The following is a 17655-nucleotide window of genomic DNA, read 5'->3' as shown; positions in this document are numbered from 1 at the left end:
TTTAGATTCCACAACCAGCAGCAACAATCCCTCAGTTCAAGCCTCTTCAGAATCTGGTATGTTTCAATGAAATCATCTCCCATTTTTTCTAAACTGCATCAGCCCTAATTTAGTCAGCCTTTCATTATCAAGAAGTCCATGCACACCGGGGACTGATTTAGTGAGCCTTCACTGTACCACCTCCAATTCAAGTATATCTTTCTTAAAATATGGAGACCAAAACTACATAAAGTATTCCAGAGGTGGTCTCATGAAAGCCTTAGCTGTGCAATTGGAGGAAGATTTCTATATTTGCCTTTCTAATTTTTTTTATTGTACTAACCTGTGACTCTTAAACAAACTCAGCAGAGATTCTTTGAACATTCACATTTACAAGTTTCACACATTTTTAAAAGATCTGCTTTTCTTTTCTTATGGTCAAAATGAATAACACATTTCCCCGTGTTATACTCCATCTGTCGTCTTGTTGCCCACTCTCTAACCATATTTCTTTGTTTATATCAGTGTGATCTTACCAGTTATGCCATGTTCCTGCTGTAGCAAAGTCAGAGAATTTGGCGGCCAGCCAAATCTCTGTTCACTGCAGCGGGATGAGAAAATCCCACTGGCATGAATGGCCATCAAATTCTGGCCTTTCTCTCCTGTCAGCTTCTCTGTGTTCTTCCCACAGTTTACATTTCCACCTAGCTTTGTGTTGTTAGAAACCTAAATATGTTGCTCTCTGTCTCTTTATTCAAGTTACTAATTTAGATTGTAAATAGCTGAGGCCCCAGCATTGATCCCTGTGGCAATCCATGAGTCACAGCTCATGAACCTGAAAATGCCCACTCTCTTCTTCCTGTCCAACAACCAAACCTCTATTCATAATATATTACCCCAACTCCATTCAGCCCTGTCTTGCCAATTAACTTTTTGTGTGGCACTGTATTGAATGCCTTTTAGAAATCCAGATATACTATACCTGCTAGTTCCCTGTTATTTATGCTATTAGTTACATCCTCAAAAAACTTTAATAAATTTGTCAAACAGGATTTTCCTTTCATAAAACCATGTTGATTTGTTATAACCATACTATACTTTTTTGAGTGCAATGTTAAGCTTTCCTTAATTATAGATTCCAGCATTTTTCGAACAAGCGATGTTAGGTTAGTAATTTCCTGTTCTTTCCCTCATTTCTTGAAAAGTGGTGCTACATTTGCAAACTTCCAATTCTGTGGTACTGTTAATAAATCAGGAATTTTGGAAAACCATAGCTAACACATCCACTGGTTGGAATTTTACTGGCATGCCCTCCTGAGGCTAGTAAGATTGCACCTGAGGCCAATGGAGAATGCCGGTCTGCGAACCTCGCCCTCCCCGATTTCGGGGCAGGCGTGCCACTAAAATGAGGACCATTGTGTCTGCAACAATCCCTTTTAGAACCTTTTAGTGCTCATTCATAATCTCCTTTATAAATAGCAGTTCAGCCAATGTTTGGAGAGAGAAGAACAGTTGGAAGTTTGGACTCATTCTCTGCACCAGAAATGAGAAATAGGAGGTGAATATGCAGATTTTCCAATTTTTTTTCCCTCTTTTTATTTAGAATCATCGAATCATTTCTCTGTCTGCACCTGATGAATGAATTTGCCCCCTCAAATTCAGCCACCTTCACAGATTTCTTAATTTGTAAATTTTATTGGATAAAGGGACAAACTATCGCATTATTCAACAAAGTCTCAGACATCCCATTGTCCTCACAGCACAGTCAGTGCAGTTCTCAGCTCACGCTTCCAGCAACTCAGTGGGCAAAATGTTTTAAAGCAAAAACATGCACAAGCAGTCAAACTAATGGATCACATCATGAGATGTCACACACTGCAAAATCTGATCAATAAGTAGGTTTGTAGTTAATTTCAGTAATTTCTTTGGTAGCTTATTCCTGTAAAATCTTACAAATTCATTTGAAGAGTATGCAGTTAGTAGTGTGAAAAGCCATATTACTAAAAAAGGATGAAATATAAATTCCTGAATGATAGTCACTAATGAATAAGATATTCAGAAGAAATCTCTTTACTCAAAGTGTCATTAAAATCTGGAATTTGCTACCTCAAATAGTAATTGAGGCAAACAGATAGGCCCATCTAAGGGGAAACTAGATAATCATTGGGAGACAGGTTATGGAATGGTTATATAAGGTGAGATGAGGAATTTGGCTTATGTGGAGCAGAAACACAGGTATGAACAAGTCGAGTCGAATGGTCTTTTCCGTGCTGTGCATTCTGTGTAATTCTACATAAGTTGACTAATCAGTTTTGTGGTACTTTCTGTTATTTGAAAGACATCTTTGAAAAATTGAGCAATTTTGACTTTAATTTTGTGTTGATTATTCATTGAAGATTGGTCCTTTTATTGGATACTTTTGATTAAGTTAACATTTAATCAATTGGAGATTGGAATACATCAGGTTAACATAGCACAGTGGTTAGCACTGCTGTCTCACAGCTCCAGGGGCCCAGGTTCGATTCCCAGCTTGGGTGACTCTCTGTGTGGAGTCTGCACACTCACCCCGTGTCTGTGTGAGTTTCCTCCGGGTGTTCCAGTTTCCTCCCACAATCTGAGAGATGTGCTGGTGAGGTGCATTAGCCATGTTAAGTTCTCCCTCAGTGACCCAAACAGGTGCTGGAGTGTGGCAAGTGGGGGATTTTCACAGTAACTTCATTGCAGTGTGAATGTAACCCTTCTTGTGACACTAATAAATAAACTTTAAACTGTAGTAACTATCTAAGCTGATCATTTTTGTAATTTTAGGGGCTTTAGGGGCACACCTTTGAGGTGTGATGCTCTGAGGCATTTTTATGTTCTGGGGGCAAACTAAATACAAGACATAATTTGAAATTTTCAGCATCCAAAATAGCATTAATTTTTCTAATATAGGAAAGAAGAAATTATTGCTTGGATTCTTTACCTTGGCACATTCTTGAACCCAGGAGCTTGTATCCATCGGGACAGAGGCATGAGTATCGTCCTGGCTCATTTATACATTGGTACTGACACATGTAGCTGGAGTAGGCACACTCATCAACATCTGCATTACAAGAGACCATTTTATAGCTTCTTAAAAAATGTAAAATTTGCAGCATATTTTCTTGCTGATGATATCTGAACAGGAGAAGTTGTGAAATATGTATTCTCGGAACGTGCTGAGATGTACAGATGTGGCCAACTGGATTCCTTCACATCAATAAGGTATGGATAATGTTTTGAGGTTTGGTCTTAATTCTGCATCTAACTACTGTACACATCTGCTTCCACTTGGTATTACAACTGGGTGACAGAAGTAGAAAACTATCCCACTGACATCCTGGCATTTTTGGTTAAAATTCACCAAAGCAAATAAGGAATTTAATCAGTGGGAATAAAGAGGAACCAATGAATGAATCCAAAGAGATGAAATTCTGATAAGCACTACCTGTAGGTACAATGCTGGGATCTCTGTAGAATAAAATCATATGTGGATTTCCCCAAAGGCAGTGGTGTAAGAAGGCAGTTCTTTCTTTCAGAAGCAGTAAGTGAATTATATCAGTTGTTGGCACCAGCTCTGCAGTTATTGTCTAGCAGAGGTACAGTGCTGTCAGCAGCTGGAAAGGTAAGGTAACGGGAGATTTCCAGGCAGCCTCGAGTTAGGTAAATCAAGGTTATAATTTGTGAGAGTGGAAGATTGGGGTCATGCTTGTAGATGGAGCAAAGGAGCAATGGTAATCCAGTCTGCATTTAAAGTCTCCCTAGTGTAAAGGAAACCACATTGGGAGCAACAAATACAATAAACCAAACTGAAGGAGGTGTAAGCAATTCAGCTTTACCTGAAAGGACAGCGGGGAGGGAGGAAGTAAAGGAGCATGTGTTGCATATTTTGCAATTGCAAGGCAAGATGCCGTGGGAAGGGGATGAAGGGTTGGAGGTAATGGAGGAGTGGACCAGGGTGTCAAGGAGGGAGCAGAAATGCTGACAGGGGGATGAGGGGAAGATGTGTTTCATGGTGGCATCATACTGGAGTTGGCATAAATGGCGGGGGATGATCCTTTGAACGTGGGCACTGGTGGGGTGTAAAGTGAGGACAATGGACACTATCATGGTTCAGGGCATGTGCAATGTTACCTGAATACTCAGCTATTCTGTTGGCTGTATGCATCACCAAATGGCCAAAGTCATAGCCTTCTCATTTTTATGTGTGAACAATAGAGGAGGAAGGCAAACTATTGTCCATTGGTTGAGTTAATGGCATAAATGATCCTACATGTCATTACCTCTGCATGTAACTTTATCTGTATTTAATTCATATCCTTGCTCACATTGGCAGATGAACGAACCCACAATATTAAAACATTGGTGATCGCATGGAGCACTAGTCTCACACTCATTAATATCTAAAGGGGAAAGGAAAACATGTAATTGTCATTCAAAATCTCAGCAAAATGATTTTTTTGCAAATAAAATTACAGAAACGTTTAAGGGACCTTAAAATGAGATGCTACAGATCAATTTTTCTGAGGGACATTTTGAGCAGACTGTCTTTCAGCTCTTTCACAAACTCTTTCCCAGAACCTCAACCAGTTCACTTAAACATACTTTAATTGATATATTTGTAAAAAGTCAGTATTCTTACAGACATGGAGAGTGCTGAGTGGGTATTCAATCCTGCTACCTGCTCAATGTGACTGATAGGGAACAGTCCAGTGTGTTTATAAACTCATAAGAAAGCAGGTGGGCTGCAATTTCAGACCAAGGTGAAAATCACTCTGGGAGGTGCTTGACCTGGGAATGGCCCATTGGAGTCTAGCAATGCAGGTTTCCCATTGAGGTTTCCCAAGGTGGGATACTTCCAAAGTATCTCTCTGACCTGGATGAAGTTGCCACCACCTTATTACTTTCGGTGGAATCACTTCAGGGCCTAGAATCATTGAATATTGCAGCAAAAAAGTAAGTCAACTGATTCATCTAATCTGTGCCAACTCTTTGGAAATGACATAGCCCTACTCCGTGGCTCTTTTCCCATTTCTCTGCAATATTTTCTTTTTCAAGTATTTATCCAATTCCCTTTTGAAGAATAGAGTGAAATCTGTGTGCACCTAGCATTCCAAATCCTGAAGATTTGTTGTATAAAAAGTTGTCACCCATATTGGAAGTATACTCAATGACAGTGTTACCGTGTATCCTAACAGGGAGGGGGCGTGAATTGTGAAGGTGGTGGATGGTAAATAGTGAGGCACAGGGATTACAAGCTGATGCCAAAATGGGCACTTCTAAAATAAAAATTCCCATGAGACAAATATTGTTTCTTCAAAATGGCCAATGCTTGGCATGAAAAGTAGCCCACTTCCTTTCATGCATTTCAATAACTTATGACAATCCGTTTTGATTTTTTTCAAAATATTGCAGGAAATTATTACATATTTTTAAAGGATTGCTGACTGCGACATTTGGCAAACACAACCTCTCCATTTTAAATAGAAGACTAACACTCATAATAGCATAGGTTCAGACTGGGATACCCTAGACAGAGAGAAAGCCAAGCGTTAATTTATTCAGGATAGTCCACAAGGCATAGTAACAATCTCCAGATTCCGTCATGTCCTGCAAGAAATATTGTTTCACTTATTTTGATTTTTCCTTAGTAGAATTGAATTGTCAGTTTAAGAAAACAGTTTTTATAGGTGTCCAATCAAAACATCTACTGTAACGTTACAGAAAGCAGCATTGTACTGGAGGTCATATCTTTGTTTACTTCTAACAGAAAAAGCCAAAATGTAGAGACTGACTTGAGACCTCTCATCATGAAGGAAATAATAATAAGACATCTGTTAGTAATGCTTTACTTAGAAGTCCCTTCACAATTCTCTTCTGACCTTGCCAAAGTACAGTTCCATGGGCTGTGGAAGCCCCAGATAATGCCCAAATGGCCATTCTTCAGGTATGAACATAGAATCTAGAACACAGAACGTTACAGCGCAGTACAGGCCCTTCAGACCTCGATGTTGCGCCGACCAGTGGAACCAATCTAATGACCCTCTAACCTAAACTATTCCAATGTTATCCATATGCCTATCCACTGACCATTTGAACGCCCTTAAAGTTGGCGAGTCCACAAGTGCTGCAGGCAGGGCATTCCATGCCCTTACTACCCTCTGAGTAAAGAACCTACCTCTGACATCTGTCCTATAATTACCACCCCTTAATTTAAAGCTATGTCCCCTCGTGTTAGCCATCACCATCCAAGGAAAAAGGCTCTGACTATCCACCCTATCTAACCCTCTGATCATCTTGTATGCCTCAATTAGGTCACCTCTTAACCTTCTTCTAACGAAAATAACCTCAAGTCCCTCAGCCTTTCCTCATAAGACCTTCCCACCATACCAGGCAACATCCTGGTAAATCTCCTCTGCACCCTTTCCAACGCCTCCACATCCTTCTTATAATGCGGCGACCAGAACTGTATGCAATACTCCAAGTGCGGCCGCACCAGAGTTTTGTACAGAAAAATCTGGCCAGGAATTTCCTTGGCACTTCACTTACTGCACTGCTGGAAGTACGACACAAACCTTGGCAGCTATGTAATGACTGGGGTTTCTGCCTCATGTCTGGTGATGTTATAATGACAGAATGGAAGTAGCTCCCAGGAAATTCCAGGTCATTGATTCTTGGTGAGCTATCTATATTCAGGATCATGACTGCCAAAGTCTCTCTTGTGTGCACAACAGGAGGCACTGAACTGCAATTCTCACTGGCCTTTTCCCACCCAAGGCCAAGGGCCCTTAAGGCTAACCTAAGGTGTTTTATTGCCATCCAGCAGGCGTTAACTTCAATAAAGATTCTGATCGAACCCAGGGTATTCCTGATCTTTATAGCTCTGTACCACACCAGGCAGTACAATTACTCATTAGAATTAATTCGAATTTCTTCTTACATTACACTTATCATTACATAAAAGGTAGTTTGTTTTATATGCCTACAAGACTTTTCTTTGTGGAATTACTGGAACACCAAGAATTACTATGACCTGTGGCTTTAACCCAACTCGGCCAATACAAGTAGGAAAGTATTTCAGTGGGGTATTGCTCGCAATGTTAAAAAAGAATGGTTTGAAGTTACTCTGATACAATGACTGCCAATTTCTAATGATGTCACTATGGAGACGGAAAGATCCTTTCATGCTGAAGTTGTTGAATAAACTTTCAAAGGACGGAACTTTTCCTTCACCTGATGTTACATGTGAATCATAAAACTGTGTATTTCATTCAACAGAATAACAAATAATAAATCTTTAGAGTGAAGGGGAGGAAAGTTACGACAAAATATCCTGCAAAGCTTTAATTATGCCTTCAAATATAAGGCAGGCACTTTTAATATACTCTTAAGGCAACAGATGGAAAAAGCTTTCTTATGCTAATACTGAAATCACTGCCGATGATGTCTCATAGCTTAATACAAGGTATCCTGGATGAGTAGGAACAGATGCTTACCTCTACACGTGTGATTATTGCTTGCCAGCTGAAAACCTGTGTTGCACTGACAGTAATAGGAACCAGCTGTGTTGACACATCCGTGATGGCAATAGGTGGCTATGTTACATTCATCAATGTCTGCATAATCATTGAAAAATACATTACACAACTGCTCATATTTAAGAAAATCATTGCCAGACACCCAGAATGATTAATGCCAAGGGCTGTTGCCCAATGATGTAATATTATCACAGAAAGGTTGCCTTTTTCTGTTTCAAGTCAGTTTTTATTGTTAACACTTGGATCCATTCTGTCTTCCTCAGTAAGTCTTAGTGACTTAGTAAGTCACTAACTAATCTTCAGCAGAGACTAAGAGCTGCAGTCTGGTAGTAATTTGGTTTTGGTTATTTCCTACCTCATTAAACTATATTAGTACTGAACCAACACCAGTGTGATAATGGTATTCAGTTACTCGATTAATCAGCCAGCGCAGCCATGAGATTACTAAATAGACACCAGAAAAATAAATTCACCGGTGTTTCAAGATGAAATCAATCATCTCATCAAATGATATTGCACTTTACAACAGTGTTTATCATTTAATTTTTAAATAGTTTTCAGAATGTGCAAGGCCAACATTTATTGCTTAACCTTAATTGCTCCGAGAAGGAATTGGTGGACTTTCTTCTTGAACCACACTCTCATCACACGGTGGTTAGCGATGCTGCCTCAAAACGCCAGAGACCCGGGTTCAATACCGGCCTCAGGTCACTGTCTGTGGAGTGTTTGCATGTTCTGCCCATGTCTGTAGTGTTTCCTACAGGTGCTCTGGTTTCCTCCCACAATCCAAAGACTTGCAGGTTAGTTGGACTGGCCATGGTAAAAAATTGCTCCTTCGTGTCAAGGGGATTAGTGGGGTAAATATGTGAGGTTATGGGGATGGGGTCTGGATGGGTTTGTTGTCAGTGCAGGCTCGATGGGCCAAATTGCCTCCTTCTGTACTGTAGGGATTCTATGATTCACGAGTTATGGTAGGGGATTGACCATGATTGTACTGAATAGTGGGGCGTACTTAATGGCCTATTCCTGCTCCTATTTCCCATTACCTTATGTTTCCTGGGCTTTGGGAAACTTAGTTGTTGAAGGGAGTTTAAGACATAAGAACATAAGAACATAAGAAATAGGAGCAGGAGTAGGCCATCCAGCCCTTCGAGCCTGCCCCGCCATTCAAAAAGATCATGGCTGATCTGTCGCTGCTCAGTTCCACTTTCCCGCCCTCTCCCCATAACCCTTAATCCCCTCTCTTATCAAAAACCCATCAACCCGCATCTTAAAAATATTTAGCGAGGTAGCCTCCACCACTTCAACGGGTGCTTCAAGACAGTTGCTTGGAAGCGGTAAGTATATTTCTATCATTGCTTGTGGGTGGAGGAAGAAACCACCAAGAAGACCTGTCATCATTCTATGTGTTTGGTCTGTCACAGGATCCTATGTCCTCTAGACAGGTCTAATACAGATAAGAAATATACAGTAAATGGCAGAACCCTTAAGAGTATTGATAGACAAAGGGATCTGGGTGTACGGATACACCCAGTGGATTAAAGTGGCAATGCAGATGGAGAAGGTAGTCAAGAAGGCATACAACATACTTGCCTTCATCGGTGGGAGAAATTGAGTTTAAAAATTGGCAAGTCATGTTGCAGCTTTATAAAACATTAATTTAGCCTCACTTGGAATATAGTGTTCAATTCTGGTTGTCACACCAGTTGAAGGATGTGGAGGCTTTGGAGAGGTACAGAAAAGATTTACCAAGATGTTGCCTGATATGGAGGGCATTAGCTATGAGGAGAGGTTGGAGAAACTTGGTTTGTTTTCATTGCAATGACAGAGGTTGAGGGGAGACTTGATAGAAATCTACAAGATTATGAGAGGCACGAATGGAGTGGATAGTCAGAAGCTTTTTCCCAAGGTGAACGAGTCAATTACTAGGGGACATAGGTTTAAGGTGCGAGGGACAAGCTTTAAAGGAGATATACGAGGCAGATTTTTTACACAGAGAGTGGTGGGTGCCTAGAACTCATTGCCGGGGGAGGAAGTGGAAGTGGATACGGTAGTAACTTTTAAGGAGCACCTGGACAAATACATGAATAGGATGGGAATAGAGGGATATAGTCCCCAGAAAGGTAGGGGGTTTTAGTTCAGTTGGACAGCATGGTTGGTGCAGACTTGGAGGGCCAAACAGCCTGATCCTGTGCTGTAATTTCCTTTGTTCTTTGTCCTTAGATGGTCTCCATTGCACTCCATCCCTGCTCCCTTGATATTTTTAAGATGTGTTCTTTCATGGGATGTGAGCATCACTGACAAGGTCAGCATTTATTCTCCATCCCTATCTGCCCTTGAATTGAATGGCTTATTGGGCCATTTCAGAAAGCAGCTAAAATTCATGCTGTGGGAATGGTATCACATGTGAGGAAATCAGGAAAAGATGGCAATTTCCTTCCCTGGAGTGAGCCAGAGAATCACAGAAGCCCTACAGTACGGAAGGAGGTCATTTGGCTCATAGAGCCTGTACCAACAGCAATTCCACCCTGGCTCTATACCTGTTTCCATGTTTTGCCACCTGCTAATCTCCTTGATAGGGTCAATTTAGCACGGCCAATCAACCTACCCCCACATCTTTGAACTGTGGGAGGAAACCGGAACACCCAGAGGAAACCCACAAACCAGGTGGGTTTTTATGACAATCAATGATAGTCTCAGAAATGGTGACCATGAAACTAACTTTCAATTCCAGATTTTTATTAATTGGATTTAAATTCCACAAACTCCATGGTAGGATTTGAACCTGTGTCCCCACAGCATTAGCCTGGTCCTCTGTATTACTAGTCCAATGACATTACCACAATGACACCACCATCTCTTCCCCAGGGCTTCCCTATCTGTGGGTAGTGAGTTGTGAGTTCCAATTGCCATGCAATCAAATACAAAATTGTCACTGAAATCTGCACTAACAGAGGCGCTTGAACCTTCATCTAGCTCAAGGAATGCAGTTGCTTCTGTTGAACAAAACATGAAGGAAGTTCCAAATTGTCCTGCCCGATTAAGTCCTTTCAAAAAAGTTACCTTTGTCTCTGAAAGACAAATGTCACTGAGGATGTTGCAAACGAAGAAAAGGGGGGTGATGATGAAAGAAGTACATGTGACTACACGTTGGACTACATGTTGACAGCTGAAAGGTTGCTTTAAATCCTTGTGTTTTTTCTATTTGTGGTCTGGGCCCAATAGACAGATCTATGGGGCCTTCCTATTGCTGCAGTAAGAGCTTGCAAAAGGTTATGGGCCCAATTTCACCAACAAGTTGCGCTCGTTTTTGGGTGCGAAAACTTGGTAAAGTTGGACATGAGGCGAGTAGCGCAATCCGCATTCGCCTCCACAGCTGTTCCCCCTTTACCAATGGCTGAAAATAGCCACGATTGGGACCGTGCCTGAAATGGGTGCAATACCAATTTAAATGCATTTGAATGCATTTAAGTTGAATTAATGGGCTAAACGCCCAACTTTACCGGCACTTCCCCTTTTACCACCATGTTCACCCATCCAGTTTCAGCATGAACCAGACATGGTCCGCAAAGTTCCAATTCGGGCGCTCCAACCTCTGCAGAGGCAAGTTAAGAGCTTCCAGCGGCTCTCTGACTCAGATTGGTGGTTGGGAGGTGGGGTGGGGGAGAGGCAGGTCAGATAGTCTCTGGTGGGGGGGTGCAGGGAAATGAGTCAGATGGCTCTCTGGTGGGGGTGGAGGGAGGTGGGTCAGATGGCTCTCTGGTGAGGGGGAAGATGCTGAAAGGATCAGGTGGCTTTCTGGTGGTGGGGGGGGATGGGAGGTGGGTCAGATGGTTCTCTGATGGTGGGGGCACGGAGGTGGGTCAGATGGCTCCCTGGTTGGGGGGGGAGGGAGGGAGACAGATCAGATGGCTCTCTGGTGGGGATGGTCAGGGGCAGTCTGCTGCTACTCTGTGTGTGATCGGTGGGGGAGAAGTGGGGTAGGGGGCCGTGATTGATCTGAATAGTGGGAGCGGGGGATAAGGGGGACAGTAATGTGTGGGGGTGGGTCAATGTCTTTGGGGACTGGAGGGGGGGAGGCATTATCCGGCCCAGGTGTGGCAGGGGAGGGATTTTCTATTTTTTTTTACTGCCTTTTGCAGTTGAAGGCTCCAATTGGAACTGCAGTGTTTTGGGCGCGATAAGCCCTGCCTACAGACTTCTGCAGCGCAATTCAGAATCGGTGATTTTTTTTCAGGCAGAGTGCGTATGGGGGCGTCTAAGAATGGATTTAAAAGTCGGATCTGAAACACTATCAGTTTCAAGTCCACCCAGCACTTAGAATTAAAATGGTAAAACATGTGTTTGTTTTTTAAAATGTGCAGTTTAAACAATTCCCACCAATTTTATAGTCGGGTATCCCGCATTTGAGGACATCGCGGGCGTCAGCACACCCAAAGTGCAATGGGCTAGCCTCATCCTGGGCGAACTACCTGCTTGATCATAGTTTCACCCCTGGTGGGGAAGTATAAACAAATCCCATCCCCTGATCCCTCAGAAGCAAACCCAATATCCCCAACCCATGCATCCGGAGCTTAAATCCTCCCCCTCCCTCCCCCACTGAGGTCACATGAAGTCTGAGGCATTGAAATGAGGTCCCGCCTGGAAAATGTTTGGGAAGTACTGTTCTCTATCCTGAAAAAAGCTCCCCCCACAACACCCCCTGCAATCGGCTCTTTTCCTCCCTTGAACTCTCCCTGCTCACTTCCTAGCGTTACCTTTTCCTTTGATCTTTGCAGCCATCTCACTGATGTGCCCAGCTCCCACTGACCTCTTATTCCCTCCTCTCTGTTCTCTGGCTACCTGACATACTACCAGCCTCTCAATCTGGCTGGCTGTACTCAGGATACAGAATTGAAAACACGAATCAGGTCTTGCCCAAATTCAGCAAGAGGGAAACCTGCTCTTCTGATAAGCTACACCTAGCCACAGTCTGTATTAAAATCAGAGCCAGTCTCTATTAAAATCAGAGCCAGTCCCTATGTTCATAGAAACCTTCCAATTCACTGAATAATACTATAGGGAGTCAGCTCATATGGAATAAACATATGTGCGATTGTGCTTCACAGCTCTAATGGAGCTATTTATAAAATGTTTCAATTTTGCTTGATTAAGCATTATCTCAACTGAGCTTTATAGCACACTCTTAGCGATCTGTTATTCTAGAATTTCAAAATGCCCTGTCAAGAAGTGGGTGTTGAAACATGAGTTCAAAGAGATGGATGATTGAGAACTTGGAAAGTCCTATTCCTGGTTGAAAAATCTGTTTTGTTTTTACTGATAGCCATGTTTCACTGGCAACATTTGTTTGCCATTTGACATATGGAATACGTAGAAAGTAGTTTTTTAAGCCAACAAGTTAAACTTGGTTCACTTCCAGAAAAGGAGATTGTCCAAATGATGTAATGATAACTACAACTTACTTGGAAACAATATTTTCAATATTTAAACAGCCAAAAAAGACCCATTTACATTGCTGGGGCTAATACTAATTCAGCAGTTTATCTTAATTGTAAGAAAATTATACAATCGATCGATTTTTAATTCTATTTTAAATATTAAAATTAGACAATTATTTCCCATTTTACACCTTGGAAGATTTTGAATACATGTCTTCATGTAAATGCTCCATTTGCATTCTTTAAATAATTTAGTTTATATCAAGATTTTCCCCGAGTGAATTAAATGTGATGTTGTTAATATAAATGTAATTTTATGAAACAATTTATTTGCATATATCAGTCATGTAATCATAATTTGGTTAGACTTGGATTCAATAATAATCTAAGTTGCAAATATTAAAATATCATATGTTGGAGATTTAGGATAATGTAATGTTTGACACATTTATTAGCGTTTTTGAGGATGTAATTAGCAGCCTTGATAAGGGAAACCAGCAGATGTAGCATATCTGGAATTCCAAAAGCATTTGCTAGGGTGCCACGGAAAAGGTTAATATCTAAAATTAGGACTCAGAGACTTGTGGGTAATATATTAGTATGGATTGAGGATTAGTTAATGGACAGGACTTGAAACAATGGGCATAAACATGGCATTTTTAAGCTGGCAAGGAATGATTAATGGGGAGTCATAAGGATCAGTGTTGGGGCCTCAACTATTTACAATTACTGACTTACATGAAGAGATAGTAAAAAAACTGGCAGAGTATTGGTTCCAGCGGGTAAAATGGTGTGTTTCTCTCCAGACCAACACAACAGATTTCTCTCCAGATCTTACCACACTCTCACAGAAAAACAGGTGGGCGTGTTTCACACCATCATGTAGAGGTGCCAATAGCTGGCAAAGCCCGGCTGCACTGCTCTTAAGGCGCCTTAGTCAGACTGAATTGTAACCTTCTCACCACTCCACCATGGAGGTCTCAGGGGTTCCCTTCTACCTCCACCTCCACTCCCCCGCCACCAGGTCAGAGCTGGCATTCACTTCTCCAGCACCACCCTGCTTCCCTGTCAGTGCCGGCAGCAACCCCCCCTTTGCCCCCTGAACATTGGACCCCTTCCCTCCAACCCCACACTCAAACTGTTAGTGCTGGCAACCTGATCTCCTAACCCTCAAATATTGGACCCCTTCCCTCCAACCCCACACCCACATTGTCAATGCTGGAAAACCCCCTTATCCCCCAAAACATGGAACCTTTTCCCACCAATCTCCACACCTACACAGTCAATGCTGGCAATCACTTCCACTGTGGCCGTAGCTCCCCCCACCCCTCCACCAGCTCCCAAATATCCACCACCAGCATCCCCAACCCCCAGCACCATAAATAAATGAATCATCCCTCCTCCATGAGGCTCCCACTGAGTTCTGTCCCGGCATTGCCTTCTGGCACAGCTGGCACTGCCAGGCTGGCATTGGCATGATGTCAACCTGTGCCAAGGGGCAGTGCACGGGACATTGTCAGGCCACTGCCTCTCCACCAGGACAAAACTCACCTTTATGCCTCAGGGGATCCGCATGACAGGTTCAGGTCTGGGTGAACCTGTTGTAAATGGCACAACGTCATATCACGCCAACGGGGTTTGAAAATACACCTTGGTCTCGATATACAGCAAGGGGGGATGAGGGGGGTGTCTTTATTAATATGTAATTGTGTGTCACAACATATTTAAATCAGGATCACGTCCATTGCAGGCGTGATTGCCTGTGAGGGGTGGCAAAAATCAGAAGCAACTTCTGGGTTTTGCTGGACTTTGAGCCCACCAGTCCCATAGACGGCAAACGTGGTCTCAAGACTGCCCCCGATGTATCTAAGTTTGCTAATGTTGCAAAGCTAGGTGGAAAGGTAAGCTGTGGGAAGGACACAGAGAGACTGCAAAGACATGGAGACAGGTTAAGTGAGCGGGCAACAAGATGGCAGATAGAGTTTAATGTTGCAAAGTATGAATAGAAATACAGAATATTTTTTAACAGGTGTGAAACCTGTAAATGTTGATGTTCAAGGAGGAACACAGAAAGGTAGTAAGCAGTTATAGGAGGTACTTATGGGCTAATGGCATTTTTTCTTTCATTGCAAGGAGTTTGGAGTATACCAATAAAGATGTCTTACTACAGTTGTACAGGGCTTTGGTGAGACTATATTTGGACTACTGTGTGCAGTTTGGCCTCTATATTGGAGATGGTACAGGGAAAGTTTACTAAATCTATTTCTGGTATGAGGGGGTTGTCCTATGATGAGGTTGAGTAAATTGGGCCTATATTCTCTGGAGTTTAGAAGAATGAAAGGCAATCTCATTGAGATTCCAAAGGGACTTGATAGGGTGGGTGCTGAGAGATTGGTCAGAATTTTACTGCTCTGCCCACCACGGGAATCGTAGCAATGGGAATGTCCACTGAACTTGGTTTTGGAACGAGCCGTAAAATCCTGTCCTTATTCTAAAACATATGGGCGCAGTGTCAGGATAAGAGACTTATCATTTAGCACTGATAAGGAGAAATTTCTTCACCTAAAGAGTTGTTAATGTTTGGAATTTTCTACCCTAATGGGTTGGAGTTGCTGCATTGCTGAATGTATTTAAGACTGGGATATGTGGAGAGGACAGAATCAGGGAATATGTGAGGGGACAGAAAGTGGAGCAGAAGCCCAAGATCATCTGTCATCCTACTGAAAGATGGAGCAGGCTAGATAGGCCATATGGTCTCTTCCTGCTCGCATTTCTTATTTTCTAGTTGGTGATGCTTCCCATCACCAAAGGAAGCTTGTTCCATGACAATGGTGGGCAGTGACCTACTATGTCATGACTTCTTGGATAGTGGAAGGCAAAGGTGGAACTTGGTCTTCTTTGGTCTAGAGATTCCTTTATTTCCGCCAACCTGCCAACAACAGCTTCTGAACCTGCAACATTTATCATCTAGAAGGGAAAGGGTAGCAGATGCTTGGAAACACCACGACCTGCAGGTTCCTCTCCAAGTCACACCATTCTGACCTGGAACTCTGTTGCTGCTCCTTCATTGTTGGTGGGTCAAAGTCCTGTAACTTTTCCCTATCTGCATTGTGGGTGTACCTATACCAGACAGACTCCAGTGGTTCAAGAAGATGGCTCACCATCACCTTTTCAAGAGAAATTCGGGAGAGGCAACAAGTAATGGCCTTGCCAGTGATGTTCACATCCCATAAAAGAATAAAAAGAATATTCCTATGGTCATGTTGCTATGCTGTGGCAATAATCATTGGAGTGACCCATGGAGTCATGTTGTGGGCCCATCTCAAATGGCAGTAGGACCCTGCTTGTTGGTTTTGGACTGAGCTGGCCAAACCAGACACCAGCATACACTGGCCAATAACTTTTGACTGAAAGAGCATCATGGTGCTAGGTTCCAGTTTGCTTTCATTGGATTGGGAGGGGGGGCAGTCTACAGGAATGCTTCTCCTGGTTACACAAATCCAGCCTGAGCCAACGCCACTTTGGCTCCCACAGTCCTCCCACTCCTCCTCCCCTCTCACCCAAGTATCTGATGCTTTGCCCTTACCAAAGGATCTATCTAACATGGTGTAGGCCACAGGTGGAGGCCTGGGCAGGTGTCCATTGTGACTACTGTGCAACCAGCCAGTTTGTTCCACCGTCATCCATCAAACTTTTATGTGGGGGGGTGGGTGTCGGGGTGAGATGGCTAAGTTCATCCCACATTTTGGAACAATGAAAGCAACTGGAATTTGATTTTTTGTGTGTAATATTTCAAACCCAGAAAAAGCATGGATCTCTCAACATCGCATGGAAAATTACCCTTCATTTATCTCCAAGAAGCCATGTCAAAACAAAAGCACGGAATTGTGCAAATCTCTTGCCAATTCTGTTCAATGTGTCCCTCATCACACTTAGACCCCAGCCCTCTCCTGGCAACTGCATAGGCACTATGCACTAGCAAAAGCCATCACTAGCAAAGCCATGGACAATTAGCTAGATAAACTAAAGTAGTATTCTACATGAAGTAGCAGAGGAGTGATCTGATGCAGTTTTAGAAGTCAAGTTGATCAAAATTGAGTTCAGGTTTGACTTTGGCTGCAATTTGCCAGCTGGCTCAAGAAAATATAACTCCAGATTTTTGAAGGCAGGTGAAATTAAAAATCCTAAAGATCAATTGTTGAAATATGGAGAAATCTGAAAGTCATTGTCAATTCAAAGAACCAAACCCACTTCTATTAATTAGATTTTGGATATTTCATACATGACAATTTACAATTATCACGCAGGATGTTTCTAGGTTACTCAAAGGGATTATTGCGTTCCAATAGTGGCTATTTATAAATCTGGAGTTTAAAGAAACCCTAAACTTTGGTAGACATATGATCATGAAGTAGCAATTCAGCCTCCCATTATAAACCTACCTGATTTTCCTTGACATTGGGTGGAATGTGAAATAGTCTGCCACTACCTCTATTGTGCCACCTCTGAAGTTGAATTTTACTCTCAGTTCCCAGCGGAACATTTCTAGGCAAACTGGTAATGTGTATCTGAGATCACTGGCACTTACAACTTATAATCATGCTTTGCAAAAGTTTAAAAAGGTGCATTTAAGAAAACATTTTTTTTTAACTGTTTTGTAAGAAGTAGTTTTCCAACAC

General features: G+C 42.3%; 1 protein-coding gene and 1 non-coding gene across 3 annotated transcripts in view; both read right to left on the bottom strand.

Moving 5' to 3' along the window:
* LOC145350927 (EGF-containing fibulin-like extracellular matrix protein 1) overlaps positions 1 to 17655 on the bottom strand; it is a 103079-nt gene that overhangs the window by 7075 nt on the left and 78349 nt on the right. Inside the window, exons 6-8 of one of the 2 annotated variants that reach the window (XM_080200400.1) lie at positions 7497 to 7616; positions 4284 to 4403; positions 2945 to 3064 (exon numbers count right to left, since the gene is read on the bottom strand). In XM_080200400.1, the coding sequence (XP_080056526.1) occupies positions 2945 to 3064; positions 4284 to 4403; positions 7497 to 7616 (360 nt within the window). The remainder of the gene's footprint in view (positions 1 to 2944; positions 3065 to 4283; positions 4404 to 7496; positions 7617 to 17655) is intronic. The other variant, XM_080200401.1, reaches the window with a different exon arrangement.
* LOC145351252 (U1 spliceosomal RNA) lies at positions 11886 to 12047 on the bottom strand. The gene has a single exon (XR_013888365.1). It is a non-coding gene; the product is annotated as a U1 spliceosomal RNA (small nuclear RNA).

The sequence above is a fragment of the Carcharhinus amblyrhynchos genome, chromosome 12, assembly GCF_965287045.1.
Source record: "Carcharhinus amblyrhynchos chromosome 12, sCarAmb.v2.hapA, whole genome shotgun sequence".
Taxonomy (NCBI): Eukaryota; Metazoa; Chordata; class Chondrichthyes; order Carcharhiniformes; family Carcharhinidae; genus Carcharhinus; species Carcharhinus amblyrhynchos.
The sequence above is the reverse complement of the archived record's forward strand: the minus strand, read 5'-3'. Positions and strand labels throughout refer to the sequence as shown.